This window comes from Buceros rhinoceros, unplaced genomic scaffold (genome assembly GCF_000710305.1).
Source record: "Buceros rhinoceros silvestris isolate BGI_N320 unplaced genomic scaffold, ASM71030v1 scaffold23303, whole genome shotgun sequence".
Taxonomy (NCBI): Eukaryota; Metazoa; Chordata; class Aves; order Bucerotiformes; family Bucerotidae; genus Buceros; species Buceros rhinoceros.
In genome coordinates, this window is record NW_010403424.1 from 15725 (window position 1) to 40835 (window position 25111).

The 25111-nt window shown below is 47.6% G+C and overlaps 2 protein-coding genes across 2 annotated transcripts in view; one reads left to right on the plus strand and one right to left on the minus strand.

Moving 5' to 3' along the window:
* ATIC (5-aminoimidazole-4-carboxamide ribonucleotide formyltransferase/IMP cyclohydrolase) overlaps nucleotides 1-6708 on the plus strand; it is a gene marked incomplete at its 5' end in the record, with an annotated part of 22288 nt that extends 15580 nt beyond the window's left edge. Inside the window, 3 exons of the mRNA XM_010133013.1 lie at nucleotides 4631-4813; nucleotides 5701-5856; nucleotides 6352-6708. Coding sequence (XP_010131315.1) covers nucleotides 4631-4813; nucleotides 5701-5856; nucleotides 6352-6471 — 459 coding nt within the window. The remainder of the gene's footprint in view (nucleotides 1-4630; nucleotides 4814-5700; nucleotides 5857-6351) is intronic.
* A 4511-nt stretch (nucleotides 6709-11219) lies between these two features.
* The window catches only part of FN1 (fibronectin 1), a 49944-nt gene continuing 36052 nt past the window's right edge, over nucleotides 11220-25111 (minus strand). Inside the window, exons 31-44 of the mRNA XM_010133014.1 lie at nucleotides 23617-23886; nucleotides 21682-21869; nucleotides 20584-20671; nucleotides 20229-20405; nucleotides 19432-19521; nucleotides 19040-19219; nucleotides 18419-18508; nucleotides 17134-17600; nucleotides 16416-16554; nucleotides 15003-15167; nucleotides 13609-13734; nucleotides 12893-12999; nucleotides 12497-12607; nucleotides 11220-12060 (exon numbers count right to left, since the gene is read on the minus strand). Of these exons, the coding sequence (XP_010131316.1) occupies nucleotides 11986-12060; nucleotides 12497-12607; nucleotides 12893-12999; nucleotides 13609-13734; nucleotides 15003-15167; nucleotides 16416-16554; nucleotides 17134-17600; nucleotides 18419-18508; nucleotides 19040-19219; nucleotides 19432-19521; nucleotides 20229-20405; nucleotides 20584-20671; nucleotides 21682-21869; nucleotides 23617-23886 (2273 nt within the window). The 3' untranslated portion in view covers nucleotides 11220-11985. The remainder of the gene's footprint in view (nucleotides 12061-12496; nucleotides 12608-12892; nucleotides 13000-13608; nucleotides 13735-15002; nucleotides 15168-16415; nucleotides 16555-17133; nucleotides 17601-18418; nucleotides 18509-19039; nucleotides 19220-19431; nucleotides 19522-20228; nucleotides 20406-20583; nucleotides 20672-21681; nucleotides 21870-23616; nucleotides 23887-25111) is intronic.

Sequence of the window (25111 nt, forward strand, 5' to 3'; positions counted from 1 at the left end):
GAATTTCCCCGGCGCTTTTGCAAGTCTAGACTTAACGTGGTGCTGCAGATGTGTCTGAGCTGCGTGTGGTAATGCGTGCACCATATGGAAGGGAGAAGGTGTGAGGAGGAAGTGGAAAGCCATGTGCGCTGGCAGAGATTTAACTAGGTGGGCTTCAGAGATGTTTTGCATATTTTAATCAAATATAAATGTGCTTTGTCTTGGTTCGTTGTGTACGTGACAGGGAAGGCCAAGGTCAGAGGTCTGTGTGCTGCACTAAGAAACACGTGACATTTTTTAGCAGTAACAGTCAGCAGCCATTACGGTCACTTACTCAGGGAGGTGGTGAATCTGCGCTGGGGTCTTCAAATCAAGCTTAAAGTATTAAGAGACTCATTGCAGCCCAAGTGCAGGAACAGCAGTGTGGCATGCTGCAGGTAGTGATAGAGGAGTTCAGGCAGGAGCTGCCTTCTGCTTCTAAAGTCTCTTAAGAGCTTCCTGAGACTGAAATACTGAGGCCATCGTTCTTAAGGTGCAGCTAGGAAAAAAAACCAGTCTTAGTGGTTAGTTTGGATTCTCCCTGGTGATGCTGTGCCGAACTAACTGCTAATGCTGTCACCCACTGAGACATATCAGCAGGTGTATACAGGAGTATTTGGGTGCAACCCAAAACCTACCAGAAATCAAGAACCAGGTTGTGCAAGGTAAATTCCTGACTGTTACACTTCAAATGCTTTTCTAGGATCTGACCTGGTTTGGCTTCTGTGAGCCAAGCCTGGGAAGCCCAGCTTTCAGTTCCATTGCTTTCAGTTTCCCAGGGGTTACTCCAGCCTGACAGCAGCCCTGCTGCCTGGCAAAACTCTTGTGTATCAGACACCTAGAATGTCTCTGACAGACTCACTTTGTTGGGCTTGCGAGTGGATTGGCCACCCATCAAGGGCTGGTGCTTGTGTCAACAAGTTCTTGGAAAGCATGCAGCGGGAGGAAGCATTTGTGGACTTGAGTGTCTCTCAGTGTGCAGGAAGCTGGCTGCCACTAATTTCAATCAGCAATTTGCTTGCTTTGTCTGACTTTCGGCACAGCGGAGCTGGTCTGTAACATCCTGATTTACGCTTTCTTTAATGGTACCATCGTGTTTTAAATTAGCAATTGAAAATTCTCTTTCACTGTTCTCTGCACAGGAGGATAAACCAAACCTGTTAACCCACCTTGCTGTGTTCCACCAATGGTGCAGATGTTTGTCACAGTTACTTGTTTGTTTGTCTTCCCAGTTGTGAAGTCCTTTATTTGGTGTTTATCATTCCAAACATATTTAGGGTTTCTGTTTTCACTCATTATTCAGGGTAAAGCCAGGCCAGTCTGGATCATTTTGCAAGGATCCTTTGGGCATTATCCATCTTGTCCACTCCATGCTTTTGCACAGGATTCCAGCTGTGGCTCCTGCGAGCCCAAGTGTTTTGGTCAAGTAGTTCTCAATTTTCACCCAAGCTTTTTTTTGTTGTTAAATGATTTTTCTACTTGCCCTGTATTACTGTCTCCTTTCACTCTTCATGCTTAATAGGCTCTGCTTAAGTATGTTTTGCTTCCCAGGAGATTAAACTTTGAAAGAAACTTAATTAATTTTTGTGTAGAATATAGGCAGAAGATAGAGGAGGAAGGATTCATTTGTGGAGGATTCTGAGGTTTCAGCTGTGTTTTCATATGGGAGAAAGCCAGCACTTGAGGACTGGAGAGATGAGGTGTGGGAAGAAGGAAAAGACGAGAAACATGAAGTGAAAAAGGGAGAGAATGGGTACATTCAGACAGGGCAGGGTGAAGAGAGATGCGGGTACAAGGCTGCAGTTTGCATTAAGCCGAAGCCCACCCTCCTGATTTCTCCTCTTTAGATCAGAAATCTGAGGATAGACTGAAGAGATCTTCCTCAGCAGTGTTGCATCAAAACACATTTTTCTACAAAAAAAAAGGATTTTGTTTTCCCTGGATCACCATTTTCCAGTGAAGTGCATCTTACCAGCACATTCTTACCAAGCTGTAACTGTGAACTTCCTTCGAGAACAACGTGGGCTCATCAGAATGAGGCAGAGAAGCAGCTTTTAGATTCTCTTGCCCATTAAGCCTGTGTGTTCGAGATAACATCTCTGTAAATATGGGGATGTGTACGAAGCGTTACAGGCCACGTCACTTTGTTAGACTGAAGTACAAAGTTCCTGCCATTTCAGAGTTGTTGAATACAAGCAAAGTTGTTAGGTGCCTTCTGACAAAATACAGGTCACAAAAAGGGTAAAATATTTTGAGTAGTTCATAAAGAAAAGAAAAAAACCCCCACTCTTTTTGGAAAGGGTGCTTGGGTGCTCACAGGTAGGAGAGCTTTATTTTAGTGTATGCCCACTGTATCCGTTTGGGGCGGCATAGGCCTGCAAGCACTTCCTCTGGTACTGTTGCCCTTGCTGGCTGAAGGCGAGGGCTTGCAGCAGGCTGCCCAGTTCCATCACAGGAGTATGATGCCACAGCTCACAAGTAAGTGATGAAGATGAGGCACAATTCTGGCTGGGAAAGGACAAGACGCGTGCTTCTGGCATGTGACATCACGTTCTTTAGAAGCTTCGGAATAGGTTGTGGTATTTTGGCCCCTGCCTACCAGCAGTCTGTCCAGTACTCTCCACCATCTGCATCCCCAGGTAAGAACCTTCTGCCTTAGTCCAGCCTGGCTTGCTAGGCCCACTCTTAAGGGCTGAGTGACGGTTAATGGTGTGCAGTGCATGACTATTGTAAGTCCTCTCCTTTGTCCAGGCAGAGAGGAAAGACCTCTGTGGAATAGACAATACACCTCCGCACAGCCGGTGTTGAGATCCCTTGCGATGCAGAGTCCCCTGCAGTTTTGAAGGTTAAACAGGGTGGATGTGAGACCAGAGGCTGGACATTAGGAGTGTTTGTGGTAGGGAAGGTGTCACTAAGCCATGAGAAACTCGGCATCTGTCTAGTACTGATAATACTAATATCTGTGTGGGTTTATTAAGTACTGATGACTTCAGCTGTAGCTGAGCAGATGACATTAGATGGCAGCCCAAGTCTTTCATTTGCTCCTTGGGGGAACGGTACCCAGCAGCATGTTTTATGGTTCTGGTAAGAGGTGAAGTCACTGTGTCTTGATGAATGAGAAGACAAATGATTTCATTCCCTTGAGGGCAGCCTTTGACTTATAGCTTTACCATCTGTTTCAGTCTGAGCTGGAAACTCTGAGGCACTGGCCAGAACCGCTAGCCTCAACAACAGTGTCCCTGGAGCAGTCCCTGCACGATCCGCCTGGTGAACAGTTCAGCTGTGGCTTGATAGGAGGAGGAAATTAGGGGAGAGAGACTTGTTTTCCATCAGATCTCTGGTTTGAAAAGGCAGGAGCCCTCTTGGGAAAGCAGGACCTGCAGCTCTGAAAGCTGTGGGGAAAAGTTACCAGCCCGAGTTTGACAGCCATGGTGGCCAGGTCAAGCCTTTGTGTGCCTGTCATGGCAGAGGCAAAGCCGAGGGACGGCAGACAGTCCAGAGCCCAAGAGACCTCAGCTCAGTCCCTTGCGCTTGCTGTAGGCAGGCCTGATCTGCAGGAGCTGTCCTGCCAGTGTCCAGTACGCGCGTTCAGTGGTGGCAGCCACTGAGTTGCCTTGGCCTCCAGTGCGATTCCGCATCAGGCCAGATGGATGCGAGGGCTTGTTCACGTTGTGCGCTGAACCGAGGTAAATGGCTTGCCTGGCCACCAGCCTCCAAAGAGTCTCCAGGCATTGTAATCTGTAGGGTACCTAAAAAAACTGACAGAGGCTGAATGTGCCTGATGAGAACTCTGAAGAAAGTGGTCTGATAAAAGCAAACGGAAAACGAGCAAATACCATATTTTCATAGCAGCTTCCCTGAGGAAAAAAATCACCCTTTGGATTTTGCTTCCGGAAGCACTAGGTCTGTTTGATATCAAGCACCTGTGCTATTAAATAAGGCTGGCAGCAGCTCTTTTAAAAATCCTGGATTTCTGACAGTTGGCAGAGTAGGAAATGTGTTGGCAGCTCCAAGGCCTTGACAGTTCATGCGACGTAAAGATGCTACTGCCCAGCCTTCCTGAGGGAGCAGTGGATTTACTGTCTTATCAGCTGTGGCAGACAAACCGCCCTGTAATCCACCACATACCACGGCTGATCGGTTTAAGCTGTGTGTGGCCCACAGGAAGGATGATGGTGTTGGGGCTCAAGCTAATCCTGTAACTGACACATCCCTTTCAAGCACAGGCAGGCAGCCCCTGTCTCTTAGCAGTCACGTTTGTTTCTATGACCATGAGGATTTTGTTTTGCCTTAAACAAAAGCTGTAGCTGCATTGCTCTCCTGAGGTTACTAGTTTGACTCTGATGGCTGGGGCTGTGTTGCTGAGAAGAATGAAAGAACATTGTATTCGGAGTGGCTGTCAGCTCAGCAGAGCTGTGGAAGTTAGCAGGGCGGAGAGTGGACCCTGTAGCCAGTTTACAGCACTGGGGATGAGGCACTTTCAAAGTTTTCCTCCCTAATTACCTATACTCTTCCTCTGCTTCAGTGAGGAGCAGCTCATTTGTGGGAGATCTTTCCTCTGCAGCTCTGTGTGCAGCAAAGTGTGATTGTGCTCTGTATGTGTGTGCTTCAGGTGATAGGCATTGGAGCCGGCCAGCAGTCCCGGATCCACTGCACGCGCCTGGCTGGTGACAAGGCAAACAACTGGTGGCTCCGGCACCACCCACGCGTGCTCTCCATGAAGTTCAAAGCGGGTGTGAAGAGAGCAGAGATCTCCAACGCCATTGATCAGTATGTCACTGGGACCATTGGTGAGGTAAGGGATGGCTGAGGGGTTTCCCTGGGGAGTCCAGCTTCTGCGAAACAAAGCCTTTATGTAGTACTTAAGCCTGGCTTGAGTTCTCTGTGTGTGGACGATCCCAAAAAGTGGCCAGGGCCCAGGATGGAGACGTTGCTGAGGTCATTTAACGGCCCAGTGGCAGTGCGTTCTGATTTACCCCTCAGATACATGCATCTGACGCTCCCCCCAAGCAGTCAGGAGAGGTTAAAGCTGCAGTTAACGTTTCAGCTTTTGGTGCCCTCCGAGGGCAACTGTCCTTCCCTGCTCGCACGGTGCTGTTTGCTCCTGTGGCACTTTGGATTCTCGGAATCCTTCTGACCTCCCTGTTACGAGCAATAGTGAGACAAGAAAATCCTGTGTCCTTTTTAAGTATTGAAAGCCAAGAGCTGGACTGGGTACCTTGTGAATCATCTCTGTGAGCAGTTGCTTGTTTAAGGGGATAAGAACTGGAGCTGTTACGGTTTCAAAAGGTGAATCATAAACCAAGCTGCTGTTTGTCATGCGTTAAGTCATCTACCAGATCCTGTTTGCGTGTGCTGGCTCTTGCACAGAGCAGCACGCTGCAGGCAGGCCGGACAGAGCATTTTGGAATTGAAAAGGGAGAAGGAATCCCTCAAGGCCCTGGGGGGAGGAGGGGAAAGGAAGGGAGTTAAAAGGATGCAAGAAGAGCTGATGCTGGTAATGAGTTCCCAGCACCTCTTGGGATTTTAAAATCCCTGGTATGAAGCTCGCAGTAGCAGAGCTGCGGGAGCAGAAAGGCCAGCTGAGCTGGGAGTCAGAGGGATGCCATCATCCCTCACCCGTCTGTGCTTCTGGCAGGAGCCCGTGCTTTGGGGCTGAGCTGGCTCTCTTTGTGCTCGCAGGATGAAGACCTGGTGAAATGGAAGGCCATGTTTGAAGAGGTGCCTGCACAGTTAACGGATGCGGAGAAGAAGCAGTGGATTGCCAAGCTGACTGCTGTCTCCCTCAGCTCCGACGCGTTCTTCCCTTTTAGGGACAACGTTGACCGAGCTAAACGGGTAAGGTCATGGCAGGGCCAGGATGTCAGGGACGCTCCAAGGAAACGTATGCGCAGCCTGGGCTTTTGGTTAGAATTCTGTGCAGAGTGCTGAGGAATGTCTCTGCTCTGCACTGCTGGCTAGAGGAGTGCATCCGGGGGTGGGGTGGGTGTTGCTCGTGGTTACTGCTCTCTTGTGGATAGTAATTATCCAGCCATTGCTCAGTTTGTTGATTTGGGATGAATAGAGGATTAAAGTTTATTAAACCGTATAAGAATATTGAGACAAGGCCTATTGCTTCCAGAGGAACCATTTTACTCTTATTTCTGAGCTGTGGAGAGAGCTGACGGCTCTCCTGAGGAATTCCCTGTGAATGGCTCTGGGCAATGGAAGCCTTTGCTTGTTCAGTGCTTAGTACCCTGGGTTGTGGATGAAGGACTGGGGCTGCCGGCTCTGTTTCGGGGGATTTGGGGTTTCGGTTCTCTAATCTTTCCACTGGCCTCTGTCTTTGTTCAGAGTGGAGTGCAGTTCATCGCTGCCCCATCTGGCTCTGCTGCTGACGACGTGGTGATCGAAGCTTGCAACGAGCTGGGGATAACTCTCATTCACACCAATCTTCGGTTGTTTCATCACTGAGTTTGCTGTGGACTGTTGTGGCCCCTCTTTGGTCATAGTCTCACTAGCAGCGGTGACTGGAATATCACCAGCTTAACTGGGAGGCACCTGCAGTCTGTGCTTAGCCAGTATCTGTGAGAGCTGCAAATGAGATCTTTCCCTGTGTTAACAGAGAATGATGAAGGTGCAAGAAGTTGGCCTCCAACGTAGAAAATGAGCCTCTCTTGCAAATAAACATACGGTTCTTAGCTATTTGGAGTCTGTGGTCTTGTGTCATCCAAATACTGTGTCCTCATAAAAAAGGTTTCTTCTTCAGGTAAATTTTATGCTCCAGACTTGAAGAATTCCTTAGAAGGCCTATGGAATGGTATGAAAGCCTGGCTTATGCCCAACTTTTTCATGAACCGATAAAAATCTGTGGTATAAACTGAACTGAGCTGCTTTTCTGGGGAGTCAGCAGGTAGTTTTGGTCAGGGGCTTCTGATTCGTTGTCCTCTTTGGCTGTGAGGCAGCAGTCTGGGGTGGGTTCCGTGCTCTGAATCCTGCCCTAGAGGTGTGCTTTGGGCTGCTGGTCCTGCCCATCTGAGGTGCTTGTTCTCATCCCTGGGGACTTGGGTTCACAGGCCAGCATCTGGGAAGCATCTTGCCTGAAGCCACTTCCCCCTCCTTTGTGCGCAGTTTCCATTAAGCAGATTTGAACTCTGATTAGAAAAACAAAGTGAAAATCTGGAGCACAGGGAGATGAATAAAGTAACAGACCAGACACATTTTTTGCTGGCAATTGCTGTGACCATTTCAAAGGTTTTTTTTTTTCCTGTTTTATAAAATCTGTTCAGTTTTGGCAAGGAACAGTCGACAGTTTTGCAATAAACACTTCTGTCACGGCTCTGATCTCAGCTGGTACAGAGCAGAAAGCCTGCACGCGTTCTCCTTGTTCAAGCAGCGGCAGGGGCGTAGGTAGGAGATGGACCTGGAAGAGGGGAAATTCAGGTGGTGTTCCCAGCTCTGCTGTTGCCTTGGTGTGACTGGGCGTGGATTTTATTTTACCTGACGGCCTCCTTGATCCAGAACTGAGCAAAGCAATTTCCTGGGGGATATGAGTTGTTTAAAATAGCATTATCCACATGCTTGTTTTCCTTCAACACTGTCATTCCATCTGCTCTATGTCCCTGTGCTCCCCTTGCCCTCCTTGTGTCTGAGGCACCAGGAATTCTCTGTGCCCAGCACTGCCTGTGCTCTGGCCTGAATGGGAACAGCTGCCTCTCTTTCCGAGCTCTACAGTGGATTATTTCCAAGTGGATGACTTAGGCAGGACAGGGTAGGGAAGATTAAGACAGTAGTCCAAAGTAAAAGGGGTCCATTGCTTAGTGGCTCTGCTGCTGGCTGTGCTGACCCACGTCCCGGGCCCTGACTGCTTCCTGTGCTGTTGTTTTCCATGGATTGTCAGTGTTTGGAGCTGGCCCTGGCTCTTTTAGCTTATACTTCAGAAGTTGGGTTTCAGATTCTCTTTCTTCCACTTCTATTCCTTACGTGTCTCTTCTGACTTTTCATGCACGTTTGGCTGTAGCTGGTACGTACCATGCTGTGAGGTCCTCTCCTAGAATCCAATAGCCTGTTCTTTACCTGCATCTTATAAAGCGTCGGTTGAAATAGAGCCTGGTCATGAACGTCTGGTGGCTCCTGTTCTCGTGTGTTCCTGCCCATCATGTACCCTCTGTTTGCTGTCCTTGGGGCACTGTTTAATCTACTGATGGAAGTTAATATGTACTAATCTTCCACGCAAGATCTGCATGAGTATAACTAAGGTGATGGTAGTAAATATCTCGGGTGATTATCTTGTGCTTTGTTACTTGCAATTCTCTACACCCACATCACACAGCATCTACAGAGGGATGCTTTTGTCTCCTGCTGTGCCCATGGTGGTTAGAGGGAGTACAGGAGTCAGACACAAGTGGGGAATTGCACCTCAGCAGACCATGTCCTGGGTGAAGTGTCCTTCACTATGCTGCCTCACTCCTCTGACTAAAGGCCAATGAAAAGCCTGGTCTAGTTCCAGGTGTGAGGTGACCTCATAGGAATGCCTTTCACGGTGGCTCATCACTCGAGCTGGGGTGACAATTCCAACTAGCCTGAAGCCTTCCCCTGGAAAGACATTGGCAGTGTATGAAGGCTGGCACTTGACTGGCTCCTGTTTTGGGCACGGAGCCATGGGCAAGTGAGGGCTCCAGCTGCTGCTCTGTGAGGTCAGGTCAGGAGCTGCTGTTTTTAAGCTGCTTAAAGATGCCCTGAAGGGGGGATCGAGACTGCCTGGCAGCAAGTCCCTGCTGACAACTGGGCTGGAGAGCTGTGAGCCTTCCGCCAGTACAGCAGCCCAGACCGTGGTCCTTTGTAAGGAAGGGCTGCGGTAATGACTTCTCCCTTTGATAGTTGAAGTGACTAAAAGCAAACGGCGTAGCTCTGCTTATTCTCCCTTTCCCATAGGAAAGGGCATGTCTCTTCTCACAGTGAGGGGATGATAGGTCTGCTCCCCTCAGCTGATGCTGTTCGAAGAGCAGGCTCCTGAGAGGCTCTGTTCTGCACCGTCACCATATGGAGCCTTGCCCCTGGCAGGCCTTGTGCTGGCAGGAGAACAGCTCCCAGACCGCAGAAGTGAATGGAGAGCAGGAGGAATTGTTCTCAGCCTTTGCTGGCAGTAGCAGAGGATTTCCACCCTACACCGTCCTCCCCCCAACTCTGCCCCAGCCACCCTGTTCCTTGCTGGAATAGAGACCTGACTGGTTGTTCCTGTGCTCTAACTGAAGCTCTGAGTTACCTGAGATGACAAACCATGTGGAGATGTGCCTCCTCTTCTGGAAAAGAACCGCCAAGGGCTTAAATGCCACTGGGCTTGGTGTAGCCATGAGCATCTGGTTTGGGAATCCTGGGCATCTGAAAGCCTCCTGCTTTGAGGGTAACTTGGGTTGGTCAACATTAGTGGGACCACGGATATAAACTGAGCCTGTGTTTTAAGGTCCTCCACGTTGCTATTTTATGTACAACAGCCTGGGTGAAGCACAGGAACCTTCAAAAACCTTGGTTCCTTTTATTGCTGATTGTTTCTAAAAGGAACGAAGTGTGGTTGAAACTTTGGTTCTCACAAGCTTCTCCTGCCCCTCTGCAGCGTCCTGCTAGTGGTTTTCAGATGTAACTGAAAATGAAACCTTTAGCTGAATGATGAAATCCCTGGCACCACAGCAGCAAATGTTCAGGAGATAATAAGCAATGTAAACCCTCACGCTTTAAGGCCTGGAGAAACCTCCGCAGAAAGCATAGGCCAGTGCCCTGTTTACACTGTTTTATCTTGCAGTGCTCACTGCAGGGAGGGGAGGCAGGTGGTGCTGGTACAAGTGATGTGACATTAGAGTGAGGAGGCAAGATGGACTCCCAACTCCTATTCAGCTGGGCCAGGCCTGTGTGTCAAGTGGATTACTGAGCAGCAAAGTGACCAAGTAGGATCTTTGCAAGTGGTGGAAACCAATCTGCGTCCTCCCCTCCTTGGGGAGGACAGATGAATGGAAATCTCATTTATCAGGAGGGTATTCCTCTGTGCCTCTGCCAATGCCATATTCAGTTTTCATGTATTTTAGAGACTCTTTTGGCTCCTGAACATCAGTGGGGCAGAACTGATGTCTGCTGCAGTCCTTGTATTATTTGCAAATGTTCTGGTAGCCCTATGGCCAGCAATCTACAACAGCAACGGCTACACGTGTCTCATGTCAAGACCCAAGTTCAGTTTCCATGCTAGGCTTTATTCAACGCAGAGAAATCCATGGACTGGAGTTGTACAGTGCTTTTGCAGCTGAGAGAAGCCCAAGGACTTAGAACAGAGCCTTTCACGTTCTCTGTTTGCAAATGCTATACAGGTTTTTGCAGCTTTGGCAGTGCAAGCTGGAGGAATTTATTGCTAACTTTGTTCATTGTAAGCAAGACTGGCTTTGTTTTAAGAAAAGGTTTTGAGGAGAATTTAATTTACCTCCCACCCCACGAGGCAGAAGCACAGCAGACATGAAAGCGGTCTTTGCCTGTAACATACGGACATAGGCCCCGGTGCCCTCTGTTTTTTGAGACTTCCTGCAGAAGGAGGGAAGGATTGTGAGGGTGTGCTCACTAGTACCTAAGGAACCTCAGTTCTGGATTTTGTTGTTTACCATGTTGCAAATGGAGATGGAATAGCTGAGAGGTGAAAAAAGGGTGTGATAGCCCCCTCTCAACACTTTAGGTGGCTCCAGGTCAGTTATCCTCCACTGCAGAGGGGGGTGGTCTGACCCAGGGGCAGGGCCTCACAGACCCATTTGCAGCTGGAGGGCAGTCACTGGGTGCAAGCAGATTTAAATCTCTGAACACATCCCACTTCGCAGGTGTGGATGACTTGTCAAACACTGACAGCATAGTTGATTCTAGGTGTTTAAGCATATGGCTGGATTGAGGACCATCTCTTTGCCTCAGCTCATGCCCAAAGCAGGGACTATTTCATCTCTCCCTCCTCCACCTGTGCCCACAAAGCAAGCTGCTGCCCCCTCAGCTTGGCATACATACTCAGAGTGGCTCTGCGCTCTACTGGGGCAGGGGCTGCAGCTGGAAGCCTTTAATTAAACTGCTCTACAAAGATTCTCTTCACGCTTCATTGAGGTGTTTGTTCCATCTTGTTTCAAGGCAATGTTACTCCAGCTCAGAATAATAATCTTCATCCTAAATTCCATAGTAGCAAAGAGAATGACTTAACTGCATGCCTGGTTTGTAAATCTTTTTATTAAAAGAGTTGTTTTTTTCTTTTCCACAGTAGTAAAGCTTTGGCACTTACAGTATAAAAATAATCACTGATCATAATTACACCAAATTCCTCTTTGTCAACTGCATACTAAGTGTCTTCAATACATTTTATTCCCATATAAAAACACTTGAAGGTCAGGGGAACAAAACTGATAAATAACAGTATGAGATATAAAGATACAGCTAGAAAAATACTAGGATCATCGAGAGAATTAGGGCTGCATATTTTAAATATCACAGTGATTGGATTTGCTGTTCCTATCTTATTGCTGGCTGCACGCTTATGTGAAAGCAGAAGTGTTTGGTGGACTTTCCTATCACTAAACCTCAGTGATGTTGTTCTCCGATGTTCTTTGCATAGCATGGGAACTTTGGATTTCTACACCCTCCCTCCCCCTGTAATATTTTAATCCCCCACCCATTTGTGATTTAGCACCTCCCCCCTTTTTTCTTTAGATTTGAAAATACTGACTGGTATCCAACACTCTGAGCCAAAACAAGACAATCGCTATCAATCATGAGAAAAGTCTGAAACACTCCAAGAGTGGCGCTTGGAGAAGCTGTGAGTTGAGCTTAAGCTGGGAAAATGGCTCCCGAGCCGGGGAGGGCCATTCTCCGAAGATGCGCTTTTGCTAGCATCACTCCAGTTTGGATGGGAACCGTGGCAGATAGGGAATTACACTTTGGTTTGTCTGTTGCCATTGCCGCAAGAAGTCTTGCTGGATGTTACTTTCCCCGTGGATGTTGTGTGTCTGCCTGTACATCTAGGGGCATGAAACACTCAATGGGGCAGTTGACGTTCTGTCAGGAGGGAAGGAAAGCGGTTAGCGCTCTGTCCTGTGAGGACAGACACTTCTGTGCTGTGCTTTGGGCTGAGAATTGCGGCCAGCCCGTGCAGCCATCCAGCTTTCTCAGCCCAAAGCACACAGCTGGTTTACAGCAGCAAGGGAAGACCAGGAACTCTCTACATGCACTACCGCCTCAGCCAGAGCATGCAGGTGCCGCCCAGCACTAGGGACTGAGAAGTCCGGCTGATGTGAGGGTGGCACCGAGCGCTACGTGAGCTCAAGCGTATGTTCTGTGCTGCACAGAGTGATGGTTTGGTGGCTGTCATGCACTTTGACCATGCAGAAAACTACGTGCCACTCTACTCCCTTGAGCCCTGTACAGACCCCACATATCTGTGCCAGAGAGCAGACTTGCTGTACAGGAGGGCAGAGAAGGAAAGTGTACTCACAGTGTTTGTGGCCTGGTGGTATCTCTGTGAAAACTGCGTGTAGGTATGGCCGGCAGAGCCTTCGGGGGCCACCTCCACACTGGGTCTCCGGCAGTTGTCACAACGCCAGCCCTGGAGAAAGAGAAGGCCCAGGTGCCAGTCAGACCACAGCGATGTGGATGGCCAAGGAGCTGCCAGTGTTCACGCAGCACAGCTCCACCCACACCAGTGAGGCTGCTCCCATTTTATACCACGCAGGCCCCGATGGAAGTACTTAAGCTTTCCTACTAATTACTCTTCTTCTTAAATGGGCCTGTTTTGTCCAGACATTAGACACCAGCTGACCAGAAACCCAGCAGTCTTAGAACGGCACAGCTTCATTCCCTGTGGTCGGCACGCCCAGTCCCTCCTGCTTACCTGCTGTCCTCCATAACAAGTGCAGGAGCAGATGGCCCCGAAGTACTCCTTCTGCCACTGCTCTCCGACTTGGTACATTTTCCCATCGTCATAGCACGTGGTCTCATCTGTGGAGGAATGGGCAGAGCTCAGCTGAACTGCCTGTGCTCAGCTTTGAGCATTCCTGGAGTAGCTTGGTGATCAGAACAGGGGACTCTGGCCAGTGTGCTCTCCCTGGTTGCCCAGAACCTTGCTGACTGGCAGGGACAACATCAGGCAGTTTTATAGCTCTCCAGCTTTAAACAAGAACATGAGGGTATTTGCCTGACAAAGCAATGCAGTTTAATTCACAGGGTGAAGTCTAGGGGATCTCGAGGGGACAGGCCCTGCAGAAAAGTCCTGTGCTGCTGATGAGGGTAATCTACACCGCTTAGAGCAGTGGCATGTCCCTCCTATGTGGCTCCAGGCCCAGAGGCAGACAGATGCTGAGCCCGCTGTAATCTTAGCTAACAAAAGAGGGTTTTCTTCTTTTCAAGCTTGGGATTGGGAACTTTATGCCTTCAGCTCTCACGAGAATAGATTCAATCTGTCACCAAAGCAGCCTCCAAAACCTGAATCAGACATACCGATACTCTACCTGCCCCTGTGGCAGGACCAAAAGTTAATGGGGAGAGCCCCGAGATGCTGAAACTTCCTGAATGGAAGCTCAATTAAGTTGACATCAGAAGGAGACTTACGAGGTTCACACTTGAATTCTCCTTTTCCATTTCCAAGGCAGGTGCAGCTCATCATCTGGCCATTCTCCCCTTGCCGGTCCCACTTTTCCCCAATCTTATAGTTCACGCCATTATCATGGCACCACTCTGGAGAAGGTGGAGGAATAAGAGAAGCAAGAATTATCCCACATACTGCAGTGACACAGCAGGAGAACAGCAGCTTGGTGTTGTCTCAGGAACCAAGAGGGGGAGGAGAAAGAATCTTTTCAGCTCATCTAAGTCTCAAGGAGGAAATGGGTTCAGCTCCTGCAGGATTTAACTGCTGAGGGCTGTTTCAGCTCTACGAAATGTCTGAAGTCTCTTAGGTAAAGAGTGAGTGGGATGTGACAAAGAGCGAGGAGGAGGAAGAGAGGAGGGCTGTTTAATAGGAGAGGAAGAGAAACAAACCGGAACTTAATAGACATGGGGCAGGGAGGGAGAGAAAAATACTTGACATGCTCTTCTTTGAGCAAGTACCCAGTAAAACTATCACAGAGACTGCAAAACACCATGAGTAAGCGACATGTATCAAATAATGAAATATAAATATTAGTCTTGTTAACAAATGTCTTCCCTGCAGTCATTCCTCTGAGTCTATGCAGAAGGCAGAAACACCCCCCTCTTTGCTCAGCTTCCTCCGCAATTTAAACTGGTTGGCTGTGTGTTGTGCTAAACCGCTCGCTCACAGACTTGTTCAGTTCCTTACACCATCTTTGATACTCTTCCATGTAAACCACAGTCCTGCAAAGAACAGCGCTCGGTGCCCCAGCAGAGGTGGTGTCTGCTTCGATAGGGCTTCAAAAAGCAGCTGACATCAGGAAACTGGTTCGGCAGGATGCTTTGGAAAAGCGGTTTGCAATGCAAAACCAACTCGTCCTTGTGTAACACCCGCTGAAATCCACACGAGTTCTGTCTAGCCCAATGCAACAACGTATGGCATTAGGGGATGAAAAATCAACCGTAATTTAAACACTCAAAGCTGTTTTAGATGGCTACTCGAGTACTATCTCTCATGCATCTTACCTGTCTCGCTCTTGCACCTGGGAAGGGTAGGGAATATAGAACAAGCATTTAACTTTGGTGAAAAACTCATTCCGTATCAATACAATATTGATCCTTGCTGATGCAGTGAATGGCAATACCAGATAAGCTGCACAGCTTACAAGATAAGCTTAACGGCTCACAAGATAAGCTAAGCTTAACAGCTCACAACCAAAGTTTTCCATCACTTCTCATGATGCAAAACGCTGCAAAACGTTTAAAAACGTAAGAGCCTGCGTTCGTCTGCATCATGTTTGGACCAGCTGGAACTGTCAAACATGCTGCTGGTGCTCAGGGAGCTTGGGGACCAGGGTGGTTAAAAGCAAGTTACTCACTAGAGGAGTCGCATCTGAAATGACCGCTGCCAAAGCCTAAACACTGGCACCAGAGTTTAAAGCCGGTGTCAGATAACCGCTCCCATTCCTCGCCAATGGAATAGAAAGAGCCAGTGTAAGTATCAAAGCAGGTGTCATCAGCTGGCTGGTTTAGTCCTTCAGACACTGCAACAGAAAAAGAAGAAACAGTCATCACACAGCAGTAGGAACCACTGAAAGACAGAATGATTTTCACTGAACACGTGCCTTTTTCTTTTTTTTTTTTTAACAATATCCTGGCAGTAACGGAGCTACCCCATGGGCATATACTTGATGGTTCTGTCAGCAGTCCAGATTCCCTGTGATTTATTTTCCATTTGCATGTGTCAGAGCAGTTGAATCATAAAAAAACCTGACGTGAAGGCTATTTTCATTTTGATTTGCCAGGTTTCAAGCAAGTGCGAGTTTCTGCATTTGCTGCTGGAGAGCAACAACCTGACTTAGCCTGTTTTTAAGAGAAACGTGCTGGGTCATGCTGAGGAGCAGCAGGGGGTTGGTAGCTTCACATGCATTTTTTTGGGGCTCTTCAGACTCCAGCTGATGGCAGAGGGGGTGGGAGGAGGAGACCAGACCGTGCTGTTGGACAGAGCAGTTTGTTTCCACCTCAGGTGTGTGCCTCAGCTGGAAGGTGGGTGTTACACAACCACCAGTTCAGTGTGTGATAATCAGGGACAAGAGTTACTGCTCTCAGTCCAGCCTGTGACAGACATAAGGCAACTGGGGTGCTGGAAGGGGAGAAACTGCCTGATTTCCCAGGGAGGTGGGGGACAGTAGGAAGCTGCATGAAGAGGCTTAATGGGTGGACAAAGTAAATCCTAAACTCTATTTCTTCTTCTCCCTGTCTTCCTCTTTTTGACTTCAAAACACACAGGAGGAGATGGAGGGAGAGTTTTGACCAGACCCCTGTGCTGGTAAAAGCAAAGCCCAGGTCCCACAGAATGTGTGTGGACTCTGGGCTTTCCAGCTGTGGCATGCGCTGCCTCAGACCACCAGTACTTGTGGTTGGTCACATGGCTTAAGTGCTGCCTGTTTGTGCTTCATCAGCACCTCTGCAGGCAGCCTGCCCTGCTGCTGGACCTCTGGGACGGACTAATGGTGTTGCTGGCTAACCAACGCAGCAGCAGTGGCCAATGACTGACAGGAGAGTTAAGCTGGCCACCAGCACCTTCCCATGTTATTGTTATTGACACGTTATTGTGTCTGCATCTCCTTGCTGCTGGGCAGAAATCTGTGATAATCAGTGTAATCCCCAACTCTCCTTCTCAGGAGAAGTTTCCTTTCTGAACTGTTCTCAAGCCTGGGCAGCAGGTAGGTTGCCTTGAGTAAGGCAAATGAGGCACGGTGAACCCTAGACTCCGTAAAGTGTTCACTCACCAGTATTGCCAACTGTGACCACCTCCTCCAGCACCTTCTGTCGCCGGTGATCTTTCAGGGCTTCCACTATGATGTTGTAGGTGGCCCCTCTTGTAAGACCAGTGAGCGTAGCACTGGAGGAAGTGCCAGGAACCCTGAACTGCAAACAAGAGGCCATGCCAAGTCACCGGGAAGAGGAGTGATTACTCCTTAGGTGTCACCCCACTCACAGGAAAAACAGGGTGTTTTGGTTGACTTCTATGTTTTATACCATGATGGAGCCAGCCCATTCCCCTTATTGACACTCTGAGAACTTCAAACACTGCCAAGTTAAACCTGACTGCTCTGGACTATGGTTCATGAGGGATGTGTTACTACCTCCATTTCAGGGAAACAGAAACCAAGGGAGACAAAGGAGAAGGGCTAAGGGAGTCTTTGGCTTGGAGAAGCAGCACCTCAGTCTTTCAAACTCCCACTCCCTTCCTGACTGCCCCCCTTCCCTGGTGAAATACTGACTCTGGACAGCATTTCAAGGGCCTTCTGTTTCAGCAGTTTTATCCTGTAGCCTCCTCCATGAAGGAGAGAGGTATTTATCCTGCTCTCAGCTACGTGTTAGTAAGGCTCTTTAAGCCAGCTCCAGCTGTCATCTCCTTAAGACAGCAAAAGGCAGGACTCCAAAGAGACATCTGCTGCCCCAGGTGAGGTGAACACCATTCCTGTGCTAAGACCACTCTGTTACCTGCAAAGTATCTTCATCCTGGCTGACTGGCTGACATGAGATGATGTATTCAGAGCTCTCCAGCAGTGGCCTCCAAGAGATGGTTGTCTGAGAAAGAGCTTCTTGACCTGTGGTGTCGTTGCGCCTGGGCACACGGGAGTGTGGGTATGAAGGTTTGACTACGACAGGCACTTGGTATCCAGGGATTTCGATCGCTTCATCTACGTTTGGTGGTTGCCGTCTTGACCCTGGCCTAAGAGGAGTTGCTGTAGTGGGTACAGGCCGTCTGTAGCTGTGCTCCTCCAAGACAACTTGTTGACCCTGGTGTCCCACTGTCTGGGGGTACCCCGAGGTGCCTGGAAGTTGGATACCGTTTCCATTGTCATACCTATTGTTTGTGAGGTAAGGGGTCCCCTCGTCGATGGAAGGTACGTCGAGAATGTCAGGTTGGTTGGGGTGCGGTCTGGTAATCAACGTGGGAAGCTCATCTAGCCAAAGAAAGGTTAGAAGCCATAAAGCAAAGCGGCAAAGCGTGGCAAATTAATAATGGTATAATTAAACAGCTAGAGTGGAGCTGTACACCGCTCCAAGCATCAAAGATTAGCAATCATCCCAAGATGCAACACACTTCTTATGACCTTGTTGTGATTCTGAAGGTAACTTCTATCTCTCTCTCTATTCATATATTATATATCTTTCATATTTAGGCATAAGAAGTGTGTTGGTATGAAATTTTCATACAGCTGAGCAACAGTTTTGAACACTGCAACCCAAAGCAGCCACCACTGCTCAAACTGAGAAGAAGAAATGATTACAAGAGATCTTTGCAGGTTACCGGTTTAAGACAAATCACTGGTGTGCAGTAAGAAAATAGCTCCGTGATCACATGTGGGTATGTAGCCAGCATTTTGCTTACTAAGGTATCTCAGTCTTGCACTGTGGGGGGTTTAAAGTAACAAATTAATGGATTCTGCCTTTGATGCCATCATGTGCTAGACAGAAATATGAGCGTTAACCCTAATTTAATTACCAGTTCAGTACACAGCCAAGAATCAAGCACCAAGCATGTTCTGTTCTTAGTGTTCAAACGCAGCTAAACGTGATTGAGATAACTTCAGAATCCCACCTCTGCATCCTAAGAAGAAAAACCTCCTTACAAAGCCTATTTGACTCATAAAAAAGGTGTGGCTGAATGGTGGGAACAGGATGTTTTAAATAACATTATTATGTCAGTCCTGAGACTGCATTCCCCAAGTGGAAAACATCATCTCCTACTGGCACATGACAGTCCGGGGCTTTGTTTTACCTGTCCTTTTTCTGCCAATCAGTGGTTCACTCTTCTGATTGTTTTTCACAGCAATGATGTAGATGATGTATTCAGTTCCTGGTTCCAAACCTAGGGAGGGAGGACAGACATAAACCAACCTTAAGAGATGTTTTTCTTTTACGATTATGTGTAGGATCTAAATCAGAATGAGAGGTGGGTATAGCATGGTACATGCATTTTGGATCTGAGGTTTTCAGGACAGTACAAAGAGTTCAGCCTCCTGCTCCTTAGAGCGAGTGTGAACTCTGGCCACGTCAGCTGGGATCATGGATGCCGCAGACACAATATAACCAATCTGCAGAACGTGTGACTGATGGGGTCACACATTCTAGAGCCAGAGGCTTTTTCCCTTGAATGGATGATGGTTGTGGTGGCAGTAGAAATGAACATCTGTGCATCATTCAGATCCGATGGTTGATCTGACCAGAGACATGTATTGTTTGTAGGACAGGTGTGCTCATAAAACCGCTGTTGTTAAAGGAACAAAACTTTGTCTGTCTCTCAGCTGACCATCAACACATTATAATCAGGTCTTCCCTCTCTCTCTTCAATTTTAAGTGTTTCAGGTGAAGTGCTCCCAAACAAAACAGAGACAGGTACCAGTAATAGTAGCCTCGGTGGCGCTGGGTCGAGGGCGAGGCAGAACCTCCTTGGCTGGTGAGCCAGGTTTCTCATATCTGATGATGTAGCCTGTGATCTTGGCTCGAGGAGGCTGCCAGGTAACCAGGAGGGAGTTGCTTGTGGTTGTAAGGATGCGCAGGTTAGAAGGAGCATCGATAGCTAGGGGAAAACAAAAGGGAACAAGGCATATGCAGTAAAGGCAAGCATTTACCTGAACTGTGTCTTCTGACACCCTTGTCAAACACAGGAGTAAAACTTATTGCTGTAAGTCACAATAATTATTGTATGTGACCAGAATCAGACAGCTTCTACCTGACCATATGTGATTTCTATGTGTTAGTACGAGCAGAAAAGTCAGACAAGGTCATTACCAGTGGAGGCATCAATCACTACTGGGGAACTGCGCGCGTTCTCATTCAGAGTGTAAAGGTAGATCTTGTAGTCAGTGCCAGGTTGCAAGCCTAAAATGAAGTTGAAATATAAATGTTAGCTAATCAAGGAAGACACCTAAAAGGGCAGCAGAAAATCAATTTCAACAGCTGCTTCTTGGACACTAGTCTTTATGACTCGGTTTTTCCCCCCTTTTGTTAGAATCACAGAATGGCTTAGGTTGGAAGGGACCTTTCAAGTCCAACCTGCAGTGAGCAGGGTCATCTTCAAGTTGATCAGCTTGCTCAGAGCCCCGTTCAACCTGACCTGGAACGTTTCCAGGGATGGGGCTTCTACCACCTCTCTGGGCAACCTGTGCCAGTGTCTCACCACCTTCAGTGTAAAACATTTCTTCCTTATATCTAGTCTGAATCTCCCTCTTTCAGTTTAAAACCATCACCCCTGGTCCTGTTGCAACAGGCCGTGCTGAAAAGTCTGTCCCCATCTTTCTTACAGTCATCTTTAAGTACTGGAAGGCCGTTACAAGGTCTCCCTGAAGGCTTCTCTTCTCAGGCTGAACAACCCTAAGTCTCCCAGCCTGTCCTCACAGCAGAGGGGTTCCAGCCCTCAGATCATTTCTGTGGCCTCCTCTGGCCCTGCTCCAACAGGCCCATATACTTGTGCTAAGGATGTTCCTATAGTATTTCTCATCAAGGAAACTCAACTACAGAAGAAGAACACAGTGTACTTTCTGAAATGGGCCTGGAAATGCCTGCAGCTGCAGAAGATCCTCACTTACCGGTGATAGTGTAACTCCTGACATCAGGGCTGATGGTCCTTTGAATGGGATTCTGGCCACTTGCTGGGACAGCATCAACCTGGAAGCCAGTGATGGTCTCGGTCTTGGTTCTCCAGGTAATGGTGATGGTTGTCTCAGTGGCATCTGTCACACGGGCTCTGCGAGGAGGACTAACATCTGCACCAGAAGGAAAAAGTGTCCTGTCAGTACAGCGGGGACTGTGAATCCTATCAGCTAAGTGTGAAGACCTTTGCTGGAGCTTTGTGTAGAGCCCTACTTTTGACAAGAGAGTAGGATCTCGGCCTCTGCATCCAGCACAGTGCTTACTGGTCACTTGTGGAGGATCGCTACTTACTTTCGAGAGTGGTGACCACTCCTTGGGCTGGTCGGCTGGTCAGAGAGTCCTTCAGGGCATATACGCTCACCTCATACTTGGTTGCTACCTGGAATGGACAGTTGCTGCATGTTATGAGAAGGACCTGGCCCAGTGGGAAACACTCCTGCCTTCATTCAGTATTCAGTGGAGTATGAAACCTTAAAATAACTCAGATCAGTTAAGGACTGATGGGATAATTCTATTTCCCACTGTAATAAAGCAGTAGGCAGGACCCTGACAAACAGTGCTGTTGATCATACTATGCTATACACATACGCACGCCTAGGAGCAGAGGAAATCCTGGGAGAAGCTTATTTGTCATCCCTCATTCTGGAATTCTGTGCTTCAAAGCTGATTCTTCAGAAAACCCTAATCTACATCCTGTTTTTCCTGGGGTTAATGGATGCCATTTGCTATGATAAGGTGCTCTTGCTGTGAAGAACAGAGAATGGTAGGAGTTACAGCACGGTCTTTTGTCCTTGACTCCATCAGATCAGAAGTCCACTTAGATTAGAACGTTTTTTAAGGCTCATTTTTGAAAATTATTCATAAAATTCCTTAAAAACAGATCGGTAGCTTTTAAAGATAGCCGGAACCATAACAGCAGCGATTTCCAGCCTTTTCCAGCTCAAACCCTCCTAAAATGTTTCCAGTGGAGAAGATGGCTGTATTGCATTTTTTACTTACATTTTGCAGATGTCTTAAAAAATAGGTAATAGCCTGGCAGGGCTCCTATATCACAGCTTGAAAACCTCTGCATTAGGCCGCTTTATTTGATGTCTTTTGTGAAAGATGAGTAAAAGCATTTTACCAGGTTACTGTTGATGGTAATTTGCATTTGATTAAGGCTTCCAGTCACTCTCTGCTAAATGAGGAAGGGCAAAGAATGCAGATTCAGCAGGCCAATCCCTAGCCTTTTAAAAACTACGATAACAAGTAGTTACAGCTGACAGCCAGTTGGACTTCAGAGTCAGCCCCTTGGGAGCTCCTCCAAGTGAGGTTCCTGACCCAGGAATTTGAAATTGCTTCACGTTCTCCTAACATCTCCTTCCCACAACACATGAAGAAAAGAGTTACCATTAATCCAGACACGACAGCAGATGTACTGTCCGGAGAAAGGTTGATTTCCTTCATAGGACCAGTCTTTTCTTTGGGGTTCACTCTGACCCTGTAGCCAGAGAGGCGAACGCTTGGTGCATTCCAGTTGACGGTAAGGCTGGTGGGAGTTACCTGAGTAAACTTCAGGTTTGTAGGAGGTGGAATCGCTGCAAAAATGCGAATTGGCACATGGTTAGTTTAAAGACAACAGTCTTGGCTAAAAGAATATTCTCTCCTGAACAGGAGACAGGTTTAGGCCAGAAATACGTGGGCAGGAAAGTAGTGTGCCTTCTGTAAACGCAGGCATGAAGGACCATGGAAGGGAACAAGGCATTCAGGAAGAGATTCTCAAATCTACAGTAACAGTTTCCAGCAGAAATAAGGCGATCTCGATGCTTCAACCCTGAAGTCAGGTGAGTAACAAGACTCGCTGTGATATAAGGTGAAGGCTTTGGGAGGTGCTTAAATCTGTAGCAGGCCAATCTGCTTTAATTCTGCCTGTCTCTGCTTTTCATCACACAGCTAACAGCTTAGTCCTGCTCCACTTGCCTATCTCTGTTCTTTTCTAAAATACGAGGGATGTCTTACAAAAGTAAGTAGGAAGCAGGCTCAGAAATTGCAAAGAGGATATAAAAATACTGCAAATACAGAGGGGAAGCATTTTACAGCCACTTGCACAAGTGTAAATTACTACACAGAGAGCAAGGCAATGGAAAAGCAGAGCTGTGGTGGCCATAAGGCTCATCACACAAAAGTCTCTTCCCGAGTTAACACATCTGGTATCTTTAGAAACAAATGTTTGCATAAAAAAAAGGGAGCATCCATTGAAACATTTTCTTGCCTTACTGTTGGTAATCCTTGGGCTGTAAACAAGGGGAAAATATGCCTTCCCACAGCATGTTGCTGTGAAATTATAGAGTGGAAATATAAGATAATTCTACCTTGTTGCTTTGCTCAGAGATCAATCTAAAGCCCCTGAGAGTCAATGCGAAGTGCTGAATGACTTCAAATATGCTTTTGAACAGCCCTCTTTGAATTTCTGGCAGGTAGTCAGCCAGCTGTTTCACTCATTACTGCACTTTGCTTCGGTTGAACATAGCAATCTGGAACCACTGTCTTCCTCACGCCCCTGGAATTTCAGTACCAACTTTCCATCCACAAATGAACGAGAGACCTTTATGACAAAGGTGCTACCTTTGTAATTACGACACATCTGGTAATGCTGGAAGCTTTGCAATGGGGTGTATATTGCCGGAAGTAATTTTTCCTCCAGCAGTTAGCTTCCTTTTCCTTTTTCTCAAGGGAGTTGGCTGAGACTGGCACATAAGGGACTCTCCTGAATGTCCTCTTATGGAGGTGATGTGAGTGCAGGGTGAGGCGTGCACATGGGCTGTAATACTTTGGGCAGTGCCAGTGAAGGATCTAAAGGCTCTCTGAGATCTGAGGGTTACACAATCTTGTAGCCCTTCATGCCGATCCAGCCCCACAGACTCTGGGTGGTGAAAACTGCCCTAAAGGCTCTGTTGTTAGTAACTGCCTCTGCTTGCAGGTGCCTCATGTCCTAAAGACAAGAGCATTGTGAAAGGGTGGCTCACCATGAATTCAGCTCTGGGACTAGGGATCAGACATTACAGATCCAGTTGAGGACTAAGAGAAGGCTAGAAGGTAACACCCCTCCTTTCTCTAGAATCTGCTCCTTCAATCCTGCACATCTTTCCCACCTTCCCTAACACATACCTAGGCTAACTCCGCTGGCAGCCAGCTACCCAGCACCAAATGCACCATGTCTCAAGAGCAATCACATCCCCGGGGCTTCCCCGGCAGAGCACCAGCTGCGCATGGAAACACACTTTATGCAACAGGGCAGAAGCCACCGCTGCCACGGCCTGCTGGGTGGTGGAGTTAAAGGTGTACCTGTGGACTGGGTCCCAGTGAGGGGCAGGCTCTCCATGTCATCGTATATGGCAACGATATTGATAGTGTACTCAGAACCTGGCCTGAGGCCATGCAGCTCAGCAGTGTCTTCTTCGCCACCTGGGGCCGGCAATAGCTCATGGATTCCATCCTCAGGGCTTGAGTAGGTCACCCTGTACCTGGTGACTTGCCCCTGCGGGCTTTCCCAAGCAATTTTGATGGAATCAACATCCACCTCAGTGAATGTTAGTCCTTTAGGGCGGTCAATGTCTGTTAGGCAAATTAACGGTAAGAGGTTATGTGATAAAAAGCAGGTTGTGGGTGAGGAAAATAAAAAGCATTTCTATTACATGCAAAGCAGTTTTTGGTTTTGCGCAGGAGAAGGGGCACTTGATTCTCCTCTGTGCTGCACCTTGCACACATGCTTACACCCGTGCAGAGTCAGACTGAGAGTTTGCAGGTGCCAGAGAGCAGGAAGGCAATCTTTGCCTTGTCTAAACCAAAAGTACTTGCATTACCACTGTCAAAGCAGACAGGACACCGATCCTTACCTATATTTGAGAACCCTTGGCACTGAAACCCCCTTTACACAACTCGAGCAGCATTAAGCTATCTTAAGCGGTCAAGAGGAAAAAAGAAGTGGGAATTTTACGACCCATTTCTCCCATCAGAGCCAAGTAACTGGTTCCTAGTGCTAAAGGCACTAAATGCATCTGAATCGGTGTTTGGATTCATGCCGCATTCACTTTTCACAATTGTAAGCTACTGTGCAAAGCGCCAATCCAAGGAGAATCAGGCCCACTATTTTCTTTCATAAATTAATATCCAATTAACACAGTTATCAAGAAAGCAAATTACTCAGTATATTGTATTTTATAATAAATTAGAAACAAACGTTTCAGCTTTGTACTGAGTGCACCAAGAATGTCCACAGGTGCAACTGGGTCACAGGCACACCTCCAGATTGGACCAGTTCACCGGATTTTCCTAGCAAGGTGGAAGGCCAGTGCTAGACAGCAAGGTGAGCAAGCCTGGCTCCACAGGAGGCTAGTGTGGCCACCATAGAGCTACACCCATTTGTTATACATAATGGGAGGATCTGGCATATCATTTTTATATTGGATCCAAATTACGTTTTTCTATAAGATTTCAACTTTATTTGCCATGTTGTATTAGTCCTGAATTTTCTACATTTTCTAGTTGGCAAAGGTGATTTTTGACCAGGAGTCTGTTGGCTTGAAAATGATCGGGACTCTTTTCCTATCTCTGCAAAGCTTCGGAGAAGCTCCTGTTGTCTCTAGGCCAATTCTGCAGGTATTTGGGGCTGAGTTGTGGTTTTGAATACAAGCCCGAGCGAGGGAATAACTGTGCATGCAAATCTGACTCCAGAGACATCCCTGCAAAAGGCACTTTACATCAGAAATTTCCCTCTGAGTTACATGTTCCCTCTTGCCTCCTCTTTGTGTCCAGAGCTGTGTTGTACAGACAGATACCA